This window comes from Tripterygium wilfordii, chromosome 13 (genome assembly GCF_013401445.1).
Source record: "Tripterygium wilfordii isolate XIE 37 chromosome 13, ASM1340144v1, whole genome shotgun sequence".
Classification (NCBI taxonomy): Eukaryota; Viridiplantae; Streptophyta; class Magnoliopsida; order Celastrales; family Celastraceae; genus Tripterygium; species Tripterygium wilfordii.
The window spans coordinates 16,774,288-16,794,898 of NC_052244.1; the positions used below are offsets into that span (position 1 = coordinate 16,774,288).

The 20,611-nt window shown below is 39.1% G+C and overlaps 4 protein-coding genes and 1 pseudogene across 11 annotated transcripts; 3 read left to right on the plus strand and 2 right to left on the minus strand.

Annotated features, from left to right (window-relative positions):
• Positions 1–40: 40 nt before the first annotated feature.
• LOC120013966 lies at positions 41–180 on the minus strand (annotated as a pseudogene).
• A 120-nt stretch (positions 181–300) lies between these two features.
• LOC120011984 (ATP-citrate synthase beta chain protein 1-like) lies at positions 301–6,460 on the plus strand. Of its 3 annotated transcripts, none has more exons than XM_038863194.1 (17): positions 301–566; positions 1,286–1,406; positions 1,544–1,646; positions 2,097–2,162; positions 2,249–2,372; positions 2,522–2,656; positions 3,307–3,367; positions 3,473–3,549; positions 3,914–4,069; positions 4,185–4,313; positions 4,470–4,602; positions 4,699–4,826; positions 4,927–5,032; positions 5,143–5,219; positions 5,308–5,378; positions 5,491–5,775; positions 6,099–6,460. In XM_038863194.1, exons 2-17 carry the CDS (start codon positions 1,307–1,309, stop codon positions 6,172–6,174), a joined length of 1,827 nt encoding a protein of 608 aa, XP_038719122.1. In that variant the 5' UTR covers positions 301–566; positions 1,286–1,306; the 3' UTR covers positions 6,175–6,460. The 3 variants fall into 3 exon arrangements, with proteins under 3 accessions (XP_038719122.1, XP_038719123.1, XP_038719124.1); XM_038863195.1 differs by lacking the exon at positions 301–566 and adding an exon at positions 596–731; XM_038863196.1 differs by lacking the exon at positions 301–566 and adding an exon at positions 752–775.
• Positions 6,461–8,811: 2,351 nt separating this feature from the next.
• On the plus strand, positions 8,812–14,453 carry LOC120011982. 6 transcript variants are annotated; one of them, XM_038863190.1, is made up of 13 exons: positions 8,813–9,483; positions 9,685–10,099; positions 10,180–10,843; positions 11,062–11,102; positions 11,536–11,604; positions 11,878–11,978; positions 12,173–12,266; positions 12,367–12,465; positions 12,584–12,667; positions 12,765–12,814; positions 12,914–12,995; positions 13,312–13,406; positions 13,910–14,453. In XM_038863190.1, exons 1-13 carry the CDS (start codon positions 9,023–9,025, stop codon positions 14,034–14,036), a joined length of 2,382 nt encoding a protein of 793 aa, XP_038719118.1. In that variant the 5' UTR covers positions 8,813–9,022; the 3' UTR covers positions 14,037–14,453. The 6 variants fall into 6 exon arrangements, 4 of the variants coding, with proteins under 4 accessions (XP_038719118.1, XP_038719120.1, XP_038719119.1 ...); XM_038863192.1 differs by having other exon boundaries at positions 12,599–12,667; XM_038863191.1 differs by having other exon boundaries at positions 8,814–9,483; positions 12,173–12,251.
• Positions 14,454–15,291: 838 nt separating this feature from the next.
• LOC120013908 (probable pectinesterase 67) lies at positions 15,292–17,548 on the minus strand. Its single transcript, XM_038865886.1, has 5 exons — positions 17,244–17,548; positions 16,868–17,030; positions 16,084–16,290; positions 15,750–15,997; positions 15,292–15,627 (listed from the first exon to the last, which is right to left on the minus strand). Exons 1-5 carry the CDS (start codon positions 17,534–17,536, stop codon positions 15,474–15,476), a joined length of 1,065 nt encoding a protein of 354 aa, XP_038721814.1. The 5' UTR covers positions 17,537–17,548; the 3' UTR covers positions 15,292–15,473.
• Positions 17,549–18,509: 961 nt separating this feature from the next.
• On the plus strand, positions 18,510–20,227 carry LOC120012806 (putative ubiquitin-conjugating enzyme E2 39). The gene has a single exon (XM_038864333.1). The coding sequence runs from the start codon at positions 18,891–18,893 to the stop codon at positions 19,995–19,997; it is 1,107 nt and encodes a 368-aa protein (XP_038720261.1). The 5' UTR covers positions 18,510–18,890; the 3' UTR covers positions 19,998–20,227.
• The last annotated feature ends 384 nt before the right edge of the window (positions 20,228–20,611 follow it).

Sequence of the window (20,611 nt, forward strand, 5' to 3'; positions counted from 1 at the left end):
CATGTTCAACAGCACACCAAAAAAATTGAACTCACGTTTTGAGGGGTGCGCCAGGCCCGAACAGTAGTGTAACGCTTGGGCAACACGTAAAGGCCCCAATAGCAAGCTATTGTAATGGGCCTTTTCCCTAAAAAACTTAATTTAATATCAAGTAGACCAATGGCCCAGTGGCCCACGTATCAGATATTAATTTAATATTAAGTTGTGTTGCTGTTTTTATATCACACCCGTCATGTCAACTTTACTCTTCTTCCGATGTGGGATTGCGGTAGTAGTAGAGCCGATGCTAAGCCCCATTCTAAAGAAATTAAATTCCTCTCTCTCTCAAAAACAATAACAGTTAACATTACTTGTCAGAATTAATTACTGAATTAGTGATTAAAACCTAATTAAAAAAATTAAAACAAGAGTCTGGTGACTGGTGAGGAAACTTACCATGCGCGACGTGACACACCTCACTCTCCTCTCCTGGCCTCCTTCTCCGCTCCTCTAACGGTCGCTGCAGTCACGTTCCCCACATTTGCAGCGTCATTTCCATCTCTCTCTACGTGACCGATACAGAAGAGGTCAGGTTTCATGTCTTTCTCTCCTTGACCGTTCTGTAATTTTCAAGTATTTCTCTCTCTCTCTCTGAATTCCGATATCGGACCTGAAGTTCGATTCGAATCATTGGCTCTTGCTGTTGGGCGTTCGATACATTCGAGCCGTGTTATGCTCTGTTTCGTTGTTTGGTGAATTTCTTTTCGGAAGCTTATGGCGTGAATTTCGTTGTTTGGTAATTGGTGTTGTTACCGTTTGTGATTACTCGACGTGGTCATTGGTTATCCCTAACTAACTACATTGCTTGGTTTTAGCTATGATCTCTCAACGGTAGGATCTGGTATGCTTTAGCTTCAACTTAGGCGTGGGTTGGTGGTGGTTGTTGGAAGCGTTAGTTACAAGGATTTTTTTCTTCTAATATTGTTCATTGTTTGTTGCGAAGTCTAATCTTCGTTGACAATATCTGCTCGGTTATAGCTAATTTGTTGATCTTGAATTGAATCGAACTGTGCTAATTTCGTTAATGACATAAAGCTGTCAGAGTTGTAGGATTTTCAATAATTCTGTGGGAATTTCTGTGTTGTTAATTATATTTGAAGACTGATTGATGCTTTCAGTTACTGCTAATCAAGCCTTGTAAAAGTGATTAATTGGTTGAAGACATGCTGTGTGGAACGACTGTATGATAATGATCTCATTGTTTACTTGCCGAAATAGTTCTAAGCAATATTCTATTGGTTAACAGGTCTCTTGAGGTTACACTGCCATGGCAACTGGGCAACTATTCTCTAAAACCACACAGGCTTTATTCTACAACTATAAGCAGCTTCCCATTCAACGGATGCTTGACTTTGACTTCCTCTGTGGTGCGTTTATTGTCACTTTCATTTGCTTTTGTTAGAATTTGAAGTGACCAGATCTTGCAATAGGTGCTTGAATTATATTGCCGACATGCCGAATAGGGTTTCAAATTGTGACACCTGATTTTATTTAATTATAATAGGAAGGGAGACACCATCTGTTGCCGGAATCATCAATCCTGGATCTGAGGGATTTCAGAAACTCTTTTTCGGTCAAGAAGAAATCGCCATCCCTGTTCACTCAACGTATGCTGTGTTTTCTTGCCCCTGTTCTCTCTTTTAATAACTGTTTCCATGTTGTTGATGGAATTTTGAGAAGATTACCTGGTGATCTTGCTAACAAATGTAATTCACTTTGATTTTGTGAACTGGACTGTAATGATGACATGCTGTTATGGGGAAACATATTGATGCCAACAGTGGTGTTTAGGTCATAAATTGTCGCATATGATTTAGGCCTTCATTGACTGTGCTCATAAGCTGTAAACCAGCATAGTGGCAGCTTGTTGCTAACTTTCAATTCAAGAAGTTGGAGGATGCTTGCTGCACATTCAACTAAAATGATATCAAATATTTAAGCACTTTATGTTTTGTTGATTGCTATTACAAGCCAAAACCTTTGTTGTTGGGTTTGTAAGATAATTTGCTCTTTTTTTACTTTAAATTTTTTTACTATCATTTGCACGCTTTTGGCAGCATTGAGGCGGCTTGTGCTGCTCATCCAACTGCTGATGTGTTCATAAACTTTGCATCATTTAGAAGGCAAGTTGTCCTCTCTATTCCTTCCAATCTTGAGTATAGAGCTCTTTAATTTTGCTGCATAACCATGATATGTTCATTTTTTTCAGTGCTGCTGCCTCATCAATGTCGGCCTTGAAACAGCCAACCATTCGAGTTGCTGCGATAATAGCTGAAGGTGTTCCTGAGTCAGACACCAAGCAGTTGATTGCATATGCAAAGGCAAACAATAAGGTGAGCAAACCGTTGCTAAGCCATTCTAAAGAAATTAAATTTGGAGCATTCAGCCATTACTGCTGATGCTTTCAAGCAAACAATCTTCCAGATTTATTAACTTTGACATTTCTACATATGTATTAACTTTATGGCGGATGGTGTTTAAGGTTGTTATTGGCCCTGCTACTGTTGGGGGCATACAAGCTGGAGCTTTTAAGATAGGTGACACTGCTGGCACAATTGATAACATAATTCACTGCAAGCTTTACAGGCCTGGATCTGTTGGCTTTGTCTCCAAATCTGTATGTGCAAGTCCCTCCTTCTTTATACGTATGTTTTCCTTTGCCGACGTTATTTATTTAGTACTTTAAAGAATCCTATTTGTGATTGAAATTTATTTGTTTTCATCAATATTCTCCTCAGAGAAGAGGAAACCAGATTTATTTACTAAGAGATGCAGACAATCAATATTCGATTTTGGCTCATAATCCATTTTACTTTATTTAGTTTAATCTGACTTGATTTATTTAGAAGAACCATTGATTGAAGCCAAAGTTATCAGTGAGGTCACTAAAATGGTGAAGTAATGGAAGCTTATATGGTGACACTTTTTTCTTTTCTTCTTCTCTATTTTTGTTGGTGAAACTTCCGTGCTAATTTGATGTGAAATGAACTGAAGAGATATCTGTTTCTTTTGATAACCAACAGACTTTCGAAATTTTGCTTTAGAGTGTCCTTGTCAAAGCACTTTTTTCCTTTTGTTGTTTTAATGTGTCCTGTACCTCATATCTAAATGATTTTGACAAGTATTGGACACAAATCATATTTTTTGTTCTGCAATTTGATGGAATGAGATGAAAATCTTTCCTTTGTTCGCCATTATAGAAGGGTCATCTATGATGGGCACCAAATGCAATTCTTCTGAAAGCTATTGGTCATTTTAAAATTTCAGGGTGGCATGTCGAATGAATTATACAACAGTATTGCCCGTGTGACAGATGGAATTTATGAAGGTATCACCAGAATCTTTTCTTTTTTTTCCAATTTGTATCATAGCCCTTTTATCCATCTGATTTTAGTTGGTACAAAGTTTTGGAGTAACTTTGGAATTTCTGCAGGCATTGCAATTGGAGGAGATGTGTTCCCGGGCTCCACTCTATCTGATCATGTTCTGCGGTTTAACAACATTCCACAGGTGTATTATTGCTTACACTTCTCCTCTGAATGCAATTGCCTTGCACTAGTACTTTATATCTGATTTCTCTCTGTTTTAGACAAAAGAATCATTTGATTTGTTGTATGGTATTCAATAAATAGTTATATAGTATAAAGCGGGGATTATAGAAAAATTAGTATGTCGGATTACCATAAAGAAATAGCCTAGTTCTTCTTCTTTTTTTTTGGAGAAATAGTGTAGTTATGTGTCTTTGAACTTTCTCATTCAGTATACAGAAACTTTAGATAATTTCTACTTGGTTGAAAAAAAAATTTAATTGTTTTATTTTCTTCATTTGTTTCCTTTTTTTTTTTTTATGACATTATCTTCTGGTCTAATTCAGGTTAAGATGATGGTTGTACTTGGGGAACTTGGTGGAAGAGATGAGTATTCCCTGGTTGAGGCATTGAAACAAGGAAAAGTGACCAAACCGGTGGTTGCTTGGGTCAGCGGCACCTGTGCACGTCTCTTCAAATCAGAAGTACAGTTTGGTCATGCTGTAAGTTCTTGTCTCTGAAAAGATTATTATCTTGGTCTAACATAATTATAAGTCAACAATATTCAATATTACAAGAGATCACAGCTCTAATCTTGCTATATATTATCTGAAACAGGGGGCTAAAAGTGGTGGTGAGATGGACTCTGCGCAAGCAAAGAATCAGGCACTAAGGGATGCTGGAGCTGTTGTTCCCACCTCATATGAAGCTTTTGAATTGGCAATCGAGGAAACATTTGACAAAATTGTTAGTATCTGCATACCCAACCTTCTTGCCCTATATATCGCAAGCACCCAATATTTAAAAAGAAAAGAAATGAAAGAGAAAAGAGAAGAATTATTCATACATTTTTTGTAAGTGCTTCAATCCGCTTCACTAATGTTTTTGTTGTATTTCTCTTAGATTGAAGAAGGGAAAATTACACCTGTAAACGAAGTTACACCTCCGCAAATCCCTGAGGATCTTAATATTGCAATAAAAAGTGGGAAAGTTCGGGCTCCTACTCATATCATCTCCACCATCTCTGATGACAGAGGTAAGATTTGAACTAATTTTTTGTTCTCTTAGTTTGTGGTGTCTGAGTTACTGCAAATGGTGTCTGGTGTCTGATTTATTGCAACCAAATTTGCAGGTGAGGAACCTTGTTATGCTGGTGTGCCTATGTCTTCCATTGTTGAAAAGGGCTTTGGTGTGGGTGATGTTATTTCTCTGCTATGGTTCAAGCGCAGCCTTCCTCGCTATTGTACCCATTTTATTGAGGTAGATTGCTCGATATGTTTTAGCTTTATTTGTTTGCGGCTTATCTCCTCCTCCTTGCTCTTTTCTTTTCCATTTGCTATATTCATATGATTTTGGTCAGATATGCATCATGTTATGTGCCGACCACGGTCCTTGTGTCTCTGGTGCCCACAACACTATTGTAACAGCGAGGGCAGGAAAGGACTTGGTTTCTAGTCTTGTTTCAGGTAAATAGAGTGGCATGCATTATGTACTTCTCTTAGGTTATTTGTAAGGTGTTGAGTAAAGTAGGTCTTTATTATGCCATATGGATGCTGAATTATGAGCTCTGGAACAGGTTTGCTTACAATTGGTCCCCGATTTGGAGGTGCCATTGATGACGCAGCTAGATACTTCAAGGATGCTTATGACAGGGTAAGGCTTTAATGGACACATTCAGCGTATTTGAGAGAGAGATTAGCTGGTTTGATTCTAAGTTTATTTCTTTTTTGTGTATTGTCAGGGCCTTACACCATATGAATTTGTTGAAAGCATGAAGAAGAAAGGCATTCGTGTGCCAGGAATTGGACATAGGTACGAGTAATTTCTTGTCTATCGTATGTTTTCCCCATTTTTGCAACATTATGCTTTTACTTGCTACTTTTGCAAATGGAAGTATTGATAACTTAAAGTGTCCCGAGAAAAGGATCAAGAGAGGCGACAATAGAGATAAGAGAGTAGAATTGCTGCAGCAGTTTGCACGGACACATTTTCCTTCTGTGAAGTACATGGAATATGCGGTTCAGGTTGAAACCTATACTCTCTCAAAGGCGAATAACCTGGTCCTGAATGTTGATGGTGCAATCGGGTCCCTGTTCTTAGATCTTCTTGCCGGCAGTGGAATGTTTACCAAGCAAGAGATTGATGAGATTGTAGAGATAGGCTACCTGAATGGGCTTTTTGTCTTGGCACGCTCCATTGGTTTGATTGGGTGAGTTGGATTACAATCAACTTTTACTTTCACGTCCTGTTGCTTTATATTTCTTAATAGGCAACAAATAAGTCCACGTTATTGATTCATTCCCCTGACCCCTACTGTCTGCCTGTTTATTTGAACTCCATCAGATCGTACTATATCTCTCTCAAAGATTTTACCTGTTTTGACATGTCCTGTTTTATGGCTCTGTTCTTTCTAGTATTCTGCTTAGTTATCATAGTCTAATGATAAAGTGAAATAAAGCGAACCCTATTTTCATTAACATTATATTATACACACGTACTTGCTTCCAACTCTTTGTTTCTTGTTCATCTCAGCCATACCTTTGATCAAAAGAGGTTGAAACAGCCACTATACCGTCACCCATGGGAAGACGTTCTCTACACCAAGTGAGAAAATCTTTGATAGCAGGTCCAGTGCTGATTTCTGTTGTCGACTCTCCCTTTTATCTTCTAAATTTCTAGGTCTATGCTCTGTTGTTCAGTTGTTAGATCATTGTTTATACTGTTAATGGCACACTGGCTGATCACCCACCATTTGTACTTATATCCAGAGTTCTTAAAAAAGGGACTTCCAGTCATTTATTCACAGAGATTTGTATTCCAAGAGCTTTAAGCTTCTGTCTTTTCCATGAGAAATAATAGAATTTCTCGCAATTTATGAGCCAGAGATTAAGGTAGCATTGTCTCTGTCCTGTTCTGTTTTCCGATTGCATACAGCAAAAACGATATTAAATGGGCGGCGCAAAGCATCAGCCTGATGACGAGGGTGATGGACAGAGAGTGCATCGCCGTTCTTTAGTTGATTCAGAATGTAATTTATAACTCTTCACTGTTAATTATCCTGCATAGTTATCGAAGACTAGTGTTCATCCCAGTAACTGATAAGCTGTGATGAACCCTTCGGAGACTTCCCTTCCAGTCATGTTGGCAGTACTGATGTAGCTGTGGCCCGACAAGTTGTCATTGGAGATCACAGTTTTTGTGTTCCCAGTTTTATTGACTTGCATAATTGCATCTTTTCCTCCAAGAATCTTTGTGCGTGCGTATATGTATATAGATATATTTTACGTTCAGCATATCTACCTTTTTTTTAACGAGAAACTCATTCAAGACACGGTCACATTGGACTCCGTCCTACATAAAAAATCTTAGACACATGAATCCACTATCCAATACACACCAAACAATTAAAGGACATTCGACCCATGAGGGTGGCTCCAACCAAATTTGTTGGACTTGAGAATTAAATGCAGGACCTCTTGTCTTTTACAAGAGTCAAATCTCGTCAACTTGTCACCCAGCCAACCACCTCGGAGTTTATAGCATATCTACCTGCTGGCTGCTGCTGCGAGGCTGTTCCTTACAAAATGTCAAAATCTACTCCTCAAAGGATAGACTCTCATTCTCGTACCCTCTAAAGGCCCAAAGAATGATGTCCAATGGGCCTTGGGCTCTACTTCTACAAGGCTATTCACTTCACTGGTGCGTACATAATGAGTCACGTATCTGTACTGTCCACCCATCAAGTTCCAAAATAGTCAATTTGACCCTAGCTGTATGTGAAGAGGCGCCAGTGAAGAATTGACTGGTTTGTCTTGTAGTTTAAAAACGAGAACTTCATATTAAGGCTTCCCTAGTCCTAGAGATAAGGGTGCAAGTTGCCAAGTAAAGCATTTTCCAGCTTTGGTCTTTCCATTTTCATGGTGGCTTTGCTTTTATCTGTATTTCCTCCATTAGAGAGAAAGGATAACAAGACGTTTTCAACTCCTCCATTTGTCTCCATCTGTCTGAAAACTTTCTTCCTGCATGGCCTTAAATAGTCATGGTGGCCAACTTGGTCTCTTGCTTCGAAAAGCTAAACCACTTAACTTTATTTAAAAGCCATAATAATTAGATAAGATCAATAAAAAAAAGAAGGATTTCAAGCCTTCTAGGGCAAGAATGCAAGGAGGACCATACGTTAGTCTCGACTTTCTTTCCTTTTTGCTTGGGAAAATGAAATAATATATATGAAATACCCTACTATTGGTTATATTTTAAGATAGAATTTGCTTTATAAAGTCAAAACTCAATAAATCAACTTTTGAGTTTTTGGTAACGGCATGTTAGATGTGCTTCCATAAAGGATACCTTTACTCTCTTTTTTCTTCCTAAAAACAAGAATTAGGACTAACAATCGATCATGCTACATTTTAAAAGTCCAACAACTAGTTTATAACCTTCCTAATGGATTCACATTTTTTTTTATTCTAAAACAACCATTTAGACAACTAATATGGGTCTAGATTATGACCATCAAACCCACACGCACATAATTTTATCATCTGACAATAAAATAAGTTGAATCTCAGTCTTTTACACCAAATGTGTTCACGATAGCTTATTTATACGCGTTCACATTTAAGTAATATAAAAAAGGAAATTATTATTCAGTGCCTTCAAGACATTTGATAAATAACATAAATATATCTTGGAGTTTGAAAAAGTTCTATTGAAATATATATTTTAAATTTAAATAAATAGGTAAAAGAGTGTTCATTAGTCTCACACATGACGTTCCACAGTGAATCCATAACTATGGTCGTTTAAGACAAGCAGCTGCCTACGCATGTTTAGGCAATTCACAAAATGGTCTTTTTCCTTGTGGAACTCCACAACATTTCAGACGGAAAACATAGAGGAGGACAGAAGTGTAATTTCATATCCGTAAGAGTGTTCATGAATTTTGGATTGGACATGGAGTTAATGGGCCGTCCAATAAAAGCGAAAAAGGGCCATGTCGAACGAAGACAGCATAAAACAAACATCAACAATCGTGTTATGATCACGCGCCGGCTTTATGGTACCGTTAGTATGGAAAAAATAAAGTCCCGCGGCCACTATAGGCTAACAAAACATCGACATGCGACATTCGCGCGTGACGTGGAGAGATATTCCCGAACTGAAAATAAATTAAAAAAACCCGGTCTGACCTGTTCAGATACAGCTGATACTGATGAAAACCCAACCGACCAAAACGAGAGAAAAAAAAAAAACTAGAGATAGAGAGAGAGAGAGAGGAGTAGAAAAATGAACAGAGACCTCTCAAAAGGAGCTTTGCAAGTGATAAAAAAGCAGAGGAAGATAAGATTGATCTGAGCTTGGATTGTTCGTTCTTTGTTCGACTTCTTTGGATTGATTTGTGTTCAAGAGTCACTGTTTTTATAGATAGAGAGAGATATGCTTCTATTTGACCTATAATGGAGACGCCACCAGCGGAGGAGCTTCTAAGGAAGATCGAAGACTTGGAGGCGGCACACGCGCACCTTCAAGATGAGATGTCTAAATTTAAAGTCTCCGATGCTAACCGTTGGGAGCAGCATAAGCAACAGCAACAGCAACGGCAGAGGTCGCATTCCATGTCGCCGCAACGGTCGGGGCCGAGGAGGAGAGGCGGTGGTATAGAAGTAGATTCTATCGCCGGCTGGAAGAAGAATTCGGCGTCGTTCAGGCATTCTTCTCCACTTCAAAGAGAAAGCAGGGGAAGTCACGATACAGTGAATGATGTGAATAATGCTAGTGACGGAGGAGCTAATAGGGGCGGTGGAGGTAATAGTGGACCTTCTGCTGTGAATTTCACTGATAGACAGTACTTGAATATATTGCAGTCCATGGGACAGTCTGTGCACATATTTGACCTTACTGGACGCATCATCTATTGGTGAGTATTGCTCGTCTTGTTTTCTGATAATTTTGTATCTCGTTCTTTATCCAATTGTGATTAATTGTTTTTTGGCCCCTGCCTTGTGTTCTTAATTTCGTTAGAATGATAATCTCTCAACATGAAAATAATGAGATTCTAATTATGGTTAAGAGGGCTTAGTCCAAATTGGTATTCTTAGGATTTGTCCAATTTTTGCAGGAACCGAACAGCTGAGCACCTTTACGGTTATTCTGCGGCGGAGGCTTTAGGCCAAGATGCCATTTACCTTCTGATTGATCCCCAGGATTTTTCCGTGGCAAATAATATAGTCCATCGCGTTTCTATGGGTGAGAGCTGGACAGGGCAGTTCCCTGTCAAGAACAAACGCGGGGAGAGATTCATGGCAGTTGCGACCAATACTCCTTTCTATGATGATGATGCTACTTTAGTTGGAATAATATGTGTATCTAGTGATTCACGGCCCTTTCAAGAAATGAAGGTTGGATTTTCGGGTGGAAGGAACTTGGAAACAGATTCAAGCTTTAGCCAGCCTAGAAATCTAGTAACGAGTACACTTGGTCTTGATCCTCAGCAGCCTTTACAAGTTTCGATTGCATCAAAAATAACAAATTTGGTTAGTGTCTTAGTTTAGTTTTGTTGTTCCTATGATATATTGAAATGTGTTGTATCTTAACTGTTGGAATATCAAAACAGGCATCCAAGGTGAGCAACAAAGTCAAGTCAAAGATTCGGACAGGAAACAATGTCATGGATCTTGAAGGAGGGAGTGGAGGTAGCCATCAGTCTGATCATGGATTCTCTGATACTGCTCTCTCAGACCACAGGGAGGATGCTAATTCAAGTGGAGCTAGTACCCCAAGAGGAGATGTACATCCATCTCCTTTTGGTGTATTTTCACATGTAGATGAGAAAACACCAGTTAAACCCTCCGGGGTTTCTGGTGACGAAGGTGATGGAAAGCCTGCAATTCACAAGATTATTACCTCCAAGGCAGAAGAATGGATTGGTAAGAAGGTTTCATGGCCCTGGAAAGGTAATGAACGTGATGGGCAAGATGCAAGGATTACACGTTTTGCATGGCCCTGGTTGCACAATGATCAAGAGAATGAGTCAATGAATGACACGAGTCCTTCTTTTGGTGTCAAATTGGAAACCCAGTTGAATGAAAACAATCGACCCACCAATAATGAGGCCTCAGGCTCCTGGACGTCCTCGGCCAATGTTAACAGCACAAGCAGTGTCAGCAGCTGTGGCAGTACCAGCAGCAGTGCTGTTAACAAGGTGGACACGGACACTGACTGCTTGGATTGCGAAATCTTGTGGGAAGACTTGACTATTGGAGAACAAATTGGGCAAGGTAATCACCTTACAAACCTATGTGGTTAGCTGTGGTGTGTTTTTCATAAATAATTACTATAGCATTGTTAACCAGAATCACTTAAATTCTCTCAAAGATTCTAGAATTTAATCACTCTCTGAAGATTATGGCTATTTACATTGATATCATTACTACTATGTTCTTCTTGGTTATGATTCTGATACTTGGTTTTCTGCTTCTCTCTTCTGCTGCTGCAGGTTCTTGTGGAACTGTATATCATGGCCTGTGGTATGGATCAGTATGTTCTTTTGCTCTTCCTTTTCATAGCCTTGCTTCCAAGATTATGAACAAAAGCAATATGACGGATCTATATTAATCATTTACAAATGTCACATATGTTGGTTTCCATCAAGTCATGTAAAACATTAGTAGGATGAGATTGGAAATGATAGCTAGTAATATCTTGAATCGACTTCTCATACCATCTTGCAACGCATGCTTCTCTTTCATGATTCCATATCATCATCTAATACTTGGATATATGTCTCACAAATTAATCAGAACTTATGTTTGTACCTTCATTGTTTGACTCCATTTTAGTAAATTATAATGCCGCACTGTCTAGTGGGATTTTTCTTTTCTCTTTTTATATGAAAAATGGAAAGAAGTTGCACAATACTGTCGTCATTTATTTTGTTCTGTCTAGTTGAATCCTGTCCATGTAATTGCAGGATGTTGCTATCAAGGTATTCTCAAAGCAAGAATATTCAGATGATGTTATACATTCCTTTAGACAAGAGGTGGGTTTTCTTATTCTCAAATTCTTTTTTTAGTCATATTCTGACAAAAACAGAATTGAATGCATGTTTATGTTTATATCGTTAATTCATTGCTTCCTGAAAAAGTTATTAACTCATTGCTTATTTTAAGTCAATCTGCTTTCGGACATGAATGGATCTCTCCCCTAACTCCCTCTTTTTTCAAGGCATTTTCTTGTGCTTTCTGTATGTATTCCTGTTATCTATCAGTGAATAAAAATCAAAATATGATGTTGCCATTGGTTTTTTCTGTAGGTTTCCCTTATGAAGAGACTTCGACATCCAAATGTTCTGTTGTTTATGGCAGCTGTGACTTCGCCTCAGCGTCTCTGTATTGTTACGGAGTTCCTCCCCCGGTGTGTCTTTATTTTTTGTTTTGAAAATACACTGCTACAAACTATCCAACCTATCTTTTTACTGTGCCACCTAGAAAGAAGAATAACCTAAGGGGGGTGGTATTTAAATGACTTGATTTTGTTGGATTAAAATTTCTTAATTTCATTGTACTTCTTGGCTGACTGGCATCTCCTCTATTCCTTTGAAAATGTAGTGGAAGTTTGTTTCGCTTGCTACAGAGAAGCACTTCCAAACTAGATTGGCGACGACGCGTTCATATGGCCTTGGATGTAGTAAGTACTCAATTAGTTAGTATCACATATCCCTTTTGTTTTTATGATGTTAAGTTGGGTACTATCTCTCTTGTGGTGTAATTCATGTTATTTTACTAATTAATCTTCCCTTCAGGCACGGGGTATGAACTATCTTCATCATTGCAATCCACCCATCATTCATCGTGATTTAAAGTCATCGAATCTTCTTGTTGATAGGAACTGGACAGTGAAGGTCTGCCAGTAATTGTGCCAATGTCTTTCCTTCAAGTTTTATTTTTGGACTCTTTTGAAGGCTTTCTTTTGGATTCCCTTTTGGCTTTTGGCTTTAATTGAAGTGAAACTTAATCCAGTTCTCAGCTGCACAGGTTGGTGATTTTGGCCTGTCTCGTCTTAAGCATGAAACGTATCTCACAACTAAGACAGGAAGAGGAACGGTAATATAACTGTTTTTTTTTTTCATTTACTTTTGGCTGGTTATTTCAGTATTGTCAGTCTAATCTGTTGAACCCCATTATGATTCATCTTTTATAGCCTCAATGGATGGCACCAGAAGTTCTTCGTAACGAACCCTCAGATGAAAAGCACGTGCAGCTCTTTGAACTTGATACTTTCTGTCAATGACTCTCCTCAATACTCTATGCTTGAGCTGACATTCATTTTTGCTGTCATGGAACAATCAGGTCTGATGTTTACAGCTATGGAGTGATATTGTGGGAGCTTGCCACTGAGAAGATTCCCTGGGATAGTCTCAACCCTATGCAGGTATAAATTTTGATTGAAAAATTTTCTCATAACATTCTCATTAACATGCTTAATAGATTTTTGTGATATTAATTTGAGATCTAATACACGTCTCTACTATAATTTTCTTACATGTCCAAAACCAAGAGTACTTTCTTTAGTAGCTTTCAACCTATTTATTGTTATTAGCCGCCCAAATTCCCACACCCAAATATATAAACTGCTTATTGCTGGCAAGAATTATAAGAACATTCGAAATGAATTTAACGACACCTGTGAATCTAATGCATGCTGTTCTGTGCACATATGAACAACAGTTTGTTTATTATACTTTCAGGTGATTGGAGCTGTGGGGTTCATGAACCAAAGGTTAGAGATCCCAAAAGATGTGGATCCGCTATGGGCTTCTATAATCGAGAGTTGCTGGCACAGGTGCTTGAACTTTTTCCTTTATATTTGGTGCTTTCTTTAAAAAAAAAATCTATTTGTCCCCCCCTTCAATTGCTCTTTCTTTTTTAAGAGGAAACCAGACTCTGAGTGGTTGGTCAAGATATGCTCAAACAAAATTCCGTGTGATTATTATTATGAACTTATGAAACTGAATTTGACCTGGAGGGTTTTCCATCATGAATTTGGTTTTTTTTATAGAATGGATCACAGCTGTGGCCAGTAGGTAGCTGAGGTTGGTCATGATCCAATGGTCCATGGACTATTTATTGGTTTTGAATAATATTTGCGTCCCTCTTATCTTTTGGGTGTCTATTTTAGTGGTCAAGGTACTTTAAAATGCGAGAGTAGTTTAGGTGGGCAAAGTTATTGATAGCGATGTTTATTATATTCAAAGACTTGAGCTTTTGTTTTATCCCTCCTCCGTTTGCATAGTTGCACACTTTGACTGTGACTGTGATTGTGACCAATGTGTGGATGTGAACCAGTGATGCACACTGTCGGCCAACCTTCCAGGAAATTCTGGAAAAGCTTAAAGATCTGCAGAGGCAATACGCCATTCAAATCCAGGCGGCCAGGTCCATAGCTGGGGATAGCACCCAAAAGGAGCGATAGAACCTAAACATTTGCTTGGCTTGTGTTGTTCATCAAGCCACTAAAACTGATTGCCGACCTCTAGTTTTCTGGGGCAGCAGACTAAGAAAGTGAAGAAATTGCGAGAGGAGGGTGCACATTCGAGTTCCCTAATATTGTGCAGATTGGTCAATTCGTGTGATGCTTGTTTATTATTACAACACTAGAATCTTGAAAAAAAAATCGGCCAGTGGTGCTGTGTGATTCAGAGTTGCAGTTGGTGGGGGGGGGGGGGGTGGTGGTTTCTGCCCTTTTGTGATATTATATTTATACCACAGAATGTTGCTAGGTCCACGTAGAAAAGCTGTACAGTATATGATTTTTCAAATGGTTACATGTAGAGTGAGATTGATTTGTTGTTTCTTTTCTGCATTGTCTAATTTAAAATTTAAATGGCCATTCTTATCACATCAAGCTTATTTTGTTTTGGGGTAACACCAAAATTAGCAGGAAGAAGTATGGACTCTTGACGGGAACAAGTATAGACTCAGAAGTTTTTGTATCGGAGGGAGTTTGTTTTTTTGATTTTATTGTTGTATTGTAACTTACAGCAATAAAACGTCTTGCCTTGGAAAAAAATCCCTTCACAATGATGGACATATCTACCTCTTGAACACGAGTTGAATCGTGCTGGCGATCTTCGACACGGTCGGTGAGCTTGTCGAAGGCTTTGCTCTGTTGCTGTTGTAAGTCCTTTGAATCCACCACTCTCTCCACACCTCCTTCATCTGCACCCTCCATGGCTCTCTCCTCCTACTATTCTTCCTCTTCTGAGTGAAATTAGGGCACAGTCTCTTCAGACTGAAAGTTTCTCCTACTGTAATTGATTAATCACTTAATGGGAAGGAAGCCCTTGCTTCTAATCTAAGCTTGTAGTTGTAGGTGATTGCGGAAGCCCAATGCCCACAATCGTGTTGGGCAAAAAAGCGCATACGCTATTAAGGTACCTGGGCTTAGCCCAATTTGTTTTTACTTGGATCCAAATACACAAGCCCAGTTCTAAGAAACACAACGGACTCAAAAGGACGAATCTGGGCCCAAGTAAGGTACTTTGGGGTTTGGGCGAAGATTAAAAGCCCATAACACTTCCCCTTGAAATGACTTTTTAGTCTTAGCCCACGTAAGTTTTCATACGAGCCCAGATTAAAAGCTCACATTGTGTGAACCAGAGACCAGAGTTTTCATGGTCTTCTTTTTTGCCCATTGTTAGCCACAGATTTTTCATGTAAATATCCACTTACACATGAGTTCCTAAACCATTCATTGTAGTATAACAAAACACTACATAATTGAACTTCACAATAAGTAAAGCATTTCATTACAATTTTCATCAAAAAGAATAAGCTTAATTGGTAACTTAAGAAGACATCAATTGGCTTGGCAGCATCCATTTCTTTGAAAATGAAGAGCTTAATCAATTCATAGCCAAGCTGGCAGCCAATTCTTGCCATCTACGAAGTCTATGGACATGAAATTCTCAGCCTCTTCTTCAGTGAGTTGCTTCGACCAGGGAGCACGCTGGTCGGTCTCAGCTCCAGGTCCACGGCAATGGTATTCTGCTTGGTACATGTTACTGTTTTCATTTCACAGCGTCAGTAATTCGTTAGTGGTAGAAGATATAACCAATTGAGCTATTGTTCCGTGGTTGCCAGAATCATAATATAATTAAGTGCAAGGAATATTAGAATGTCTTACTCTGTGGGGCCATCATAACTCCAGTTGGTCCAGCCCATGGGCACAATTGTTCTAGACAGGTAAGTCTTGGCAAAAATGGTCCTGGAGTAGGCACCTTTTGCTCTTCCCAGGTAAACATCGCCAATACCATAAACCTTCCCTTTCACAAAAACAAACCCACTATTATCAGTTGGGTCTTCCCTATTCTGAGCCGTGATTGACCCATGAATCGACACTCTCTTGTCAGCAATAACAAAGATCTCACAATTCTGCATCCACAAAAACAATGCTTATATACGTTCAGTTTTGATCAAATTAATATCCTCAGTTTGTAAGTCGGCTGAATCTTACTTACATGAAACATGGACCGGCCGCGGCCGAAGATGAAGTCAATTGAGCCCTGAATGTAGCAGTTGTCATAGTAATGTCTCCCTTTGTAATCAAAGAGTGTGTTGTGGGTGCTGTAGAATGCACAATGGTAGAATGCATTCATGTCCGCGCCTACGAATGCTGCCACTGACTGATTTTGCGAGGTGTAGGCAACCCCAGTTGGAGCCTCATTCTATAACAGTTGAAACAACACGAAGAAATAATAAAATCAGTATCAAAAGCTAGGCTTAATTCAGGGAGAAGATAGAAACAAAGAGGGAACAAGTTAAGATGATCATGTAGATAATGTAATTCCATGCGCATTAATCTTATTCTTTAGTTGAGTGTCATTTTTTTTATGGTAACCGACGAATCAAGCACTCAGAGGACAGCTGAGTGAGCGTGAATTTTGGACTGTAAGAACAGTTTGCACCAAATTGACGACAGGTAAGATTTGGTCGAAGGTGAAAATTGAGCTCCTAATGCCTCCCAAGAAGTGAGTCAAAAGCCCACGAGATCAGGAAAATCATTGACCTTAGTAACATGCATCCATCCTAAGCCTAGAGATATAACCAACTAGCTATTGTTCCATAGTTTTGTTGAGTGTCAATGATTCAACAACAAACCATATCTTATGTTTCCTCTAAAATCCACCAAGATTTTCTTACAGTTGTTTAATTAGAATTTCTGAAACCATAACCCTAATCATTTCATTTCATGTATTCTATTAATATAATATATAGCAGAGGAACAAAAGGATGGTTATTTACCTTGAAGCTAATACCGAAGGCAATGAAGTGAGGGGCTTCAACACGAAAAGTTGCAGATTCAATGTTATCAGATGAACTTTGAGACCAAACAATGGCCGTCCTTCCTCTTCCGTTCCCTCTTAGAAATATATATGGCTTATTCACAGGAATCAGAACCTTTTCTCTGCCAACCAAGAGTCCAGAAAAATCGCATAATTAGACAGTGTTTGGTGAGCAGGTATTCGGGTGATAACAATTTCTATTGCATTAGATGCCATTCAATAATAAAATAATAATAATAATAAAAAAGGGTATGTGGTAAAAAGACTACATTCATAATTCATCGTTCAAGCCTCCATGCAACCATGAAAGCTAGAGCAAGATATTTCCCAATTACCTGTAAACTCCTTTCCTTACATGGATGATAACCCAATTACCATTTCCTTCAGGAACGGCGTCAATGGCGGCTTGGACGGATTTAAAATCACCATCGCCATTAATATCAACCTTAAGCGTGCGATTAGTGGCGATTTTTTGTGTCAACAAAGGGGAGTCGATCACGGCTGGTAGCACCGTTGGCGTAGAGGCACCATTAACATGGCTCAAATGAGAGGAGGCAACAACAACAAAAATGGCAGCAAAGGCAACATGGATTGCTCTGACATTGGGAGGCCAAGAAATGGAAGCCATTGCTATAGAAATGCGAAGAGAGTTGCTGGAGCTTTAAATGATTTTTGATGGGGAGAATTCTTTGGCGTTTAATTAGCTGGGGAGGGAAGATTAGTTGCCTTTGAATTGGAGGGTACACTTTGTGTGGTTGGTGTGGAATTGTTCTGTTTCTTTTTGTTGTATTTTCAATTTTGTTGTCATAATTAGCAACTAATTTGGTAAGATTTACTTAAAATGAAAGGGTATTCATGACCATTCTTTTAGGGGGTAAACAATAGTACTTACTCAATCCGAGATACCCCACACGTGAATGTCATATGAGCTATTCGTTTTAGATTCATTGTATTGCATGCCTTTAATCCGGATGGGTTGGATACCAATAGAATATCTCATATACAAATTTAGGTGGTTTTGAGATTTTTTGATTATTTTTACATTAGTTGGTTAGCTCGTTTGGTAAGTTAGTTATAAGTTTTTGGATCGAATTGAAATAATTGGTCTTATATTAAAATTTCTTTGTTTGAATGAGATGTAAGGACAAAATAACCTGCAACTCCAATAAATTAAAACCTTCACATGCCAAGCTTTTGACAAAAAAAAAAGAAGGAAAAGTATGAATCCCTTTTCTCATACCCAATAAAGCAGTTTGATTTACATATTATTTTTAGTTTTGTGAGTATTTTATTTTATTTTTGAAATACGATTGAAATTTTTATTTTTCATTGGAATCGAATTTTGGGTATGCATATACCTAACCTAATCTATTGTCAATCGAGTAACCATGTAATAAGAAATTCTTTTTAAATGTAGAAAAAACTTTTGTAAATTCTGATAAGTGGTAAGATATTAACGTCGTGAAATAAACTTGTTCCCCGGCTAATCTCAGGCAATTGAATCAATAAAATGACCAACTTGAATCCTCATGTGTTATTAAAAGTAAAAACTAGTTGCAATTGAAGTGTTATTTACATTATTATTATTATTATAAATACAGTTGCGAACCAAACACGAAAACAATTTTTCTGTGACCCGGAAATAACGCCGCATATATGTTGGCAATTTGGCATTCCTTATCCCGCAACGCAAGAGAGTCTGATGAGGCCTACAGGCAAGGCAAGGCAACAACATAATTTATCGTCGTTATCTTTTTACGCAATTGCAGGTATCGACTATCAAGTGCTTTAATCGCCGTCCATTTAAAGATCAGCAAAATCTGTCACAGCTAGGACCCACCATCACCGTTGATCAGATCACTACCAGGCCCAACTAGGACCCACCATCCGCTGTCCAGTAAAAGTCCAAATTCTACTAAAAAGTTAAAAACAAAAAGAATTTATATGTCATTCTCGTTTGTTGGTTCGTTCTCCAAACTCACATGTCGCTCGCCGTCACCCCAGAACCCCAAAACCCCACCAACGGTTCCGAGATTGAAGAGATAAAAATGGCCTTCAACAAATTCGACGTCGTATCAGATGCGTCGGATCACCATTACTTCGTCGACAAGCACAGCACCAAGAAATCAACCGGTCAAGATTGCTTCGTCAATGCTGCTAGTAGCGTCTACAAGAAGGTCATTCAGGAGTGGCGGATCCTCGAGAGAAACCTCCCGGAGTCAATCTTCGTTCGGGTCTACGAGAATCGCATCGATCTTCTCCAGGCAGTGATTATCGGAGCCGCCGGTACCCCGTATCACGATGGACTCTACTTCTTTGACTTAGCCTTCCCGATCGATTACCCGCACCGTCCTCCTCTCGTGCACTACCATTCATTCGGTATGAGGATCAACCCGAACCTGTATGAGAACGGGCGGGTCTGCCTGAGCCTGCTGAACACTTGGAGCGGCAAGAAGTGCGAGAAGTGGAACGCGAATGAGTCGACGGTTCTTCAGGTTTTAGTGTCAATCCAAGCCCTGGTTCTCAACGAGAAACCGTATTACAACGAACCGGGTGTGTTGTCGGGTCGGGTCAAGTGGGATAAGAAGTCCATGGCTTATAATGAGAACGTGTTTGTCTTGTCTTGCAAGACAATGCTGTGTCTATTACGCAACCCTCCAAAGAACTTCGAGGATTTCGTTGCAGGGCATTTCAGAGAACGAGCAGAGGCGATAATTTCAGCCTGTAATGCCTATATGAATGGCCGTGCCATGGTAGCGTACTACAGAAACGACGGTGGTGATGGGTCGTCCTCATTGGGGAAGAAGAAGGTCTACGTGTCGGACAAATTCAAGGGTTTGGTGGACAAATTGTATCCTCAGCTGGTGGCGGCGTTTACAAAGAATGGAACTCCGTTGAGTATTTTCTACGATCAGGCGAAGGTCGAGATTAAAGCTGGGTCTTTCAATGATAATCATCCTCGTGTGGTTGTGAAGAAGAAGGGGACAATTGGGATCCTGAAGAGGGTTTTTGGGAGAGTAAAGGTGTTTCTGGGACTGAACAAGAAAGCTGATCAGGGAAGCCGAAACGACGTCAAAAAGGAGTCTTGAAGGGACCCAGCTGGGATTTTCTCTGTTATTTAACGCCACTTTAGACAAGGAAAATAAGAGAGTAGGATTCGCAGAAGGAGAGTACGAAAAAGGGACTTATTTTACTCTTCTTTGACTATGATTAGTTAGGGTTTCTGGTGTTCTAAAGTGATGGTATAGATGGGATGCTCTGTGTAAGAATGCTTTTGATATGATGGTATATAAAAGAATGGGATTAAAGAGTTGCTGTGCCTTCTTTCCTTGATGCTGCCTTTTGTGGTTAAGCTTTTGTGTTCGATGTTACTTGCAAGCCAAGCATACCAGAAGGCATAAAGGTCACAATAGCTTAAGCTTATTGTCAATGGAAACAGACACTAAAATGGAAGGGAAAAAAGAGGGAGAGAAACTTCATTGATCAGATGAACAATAGATAGAGTGTCAATTTCTTTAATCAACGTTTATTTGCAAGTGAATTAAGCTTAGTTCTGAAACTTTTTGTATACCCATTGGGTAAGGCCCATATTGGAGGTCGTGCTAGGATTGGGCCTGGCCTTAGGGGTATTGGTATCCAGTCCAACTTCACCAACAATCGAACCAATCTATTTGGAAAATTTGAGTTTTGAGCTTGTTGAAAA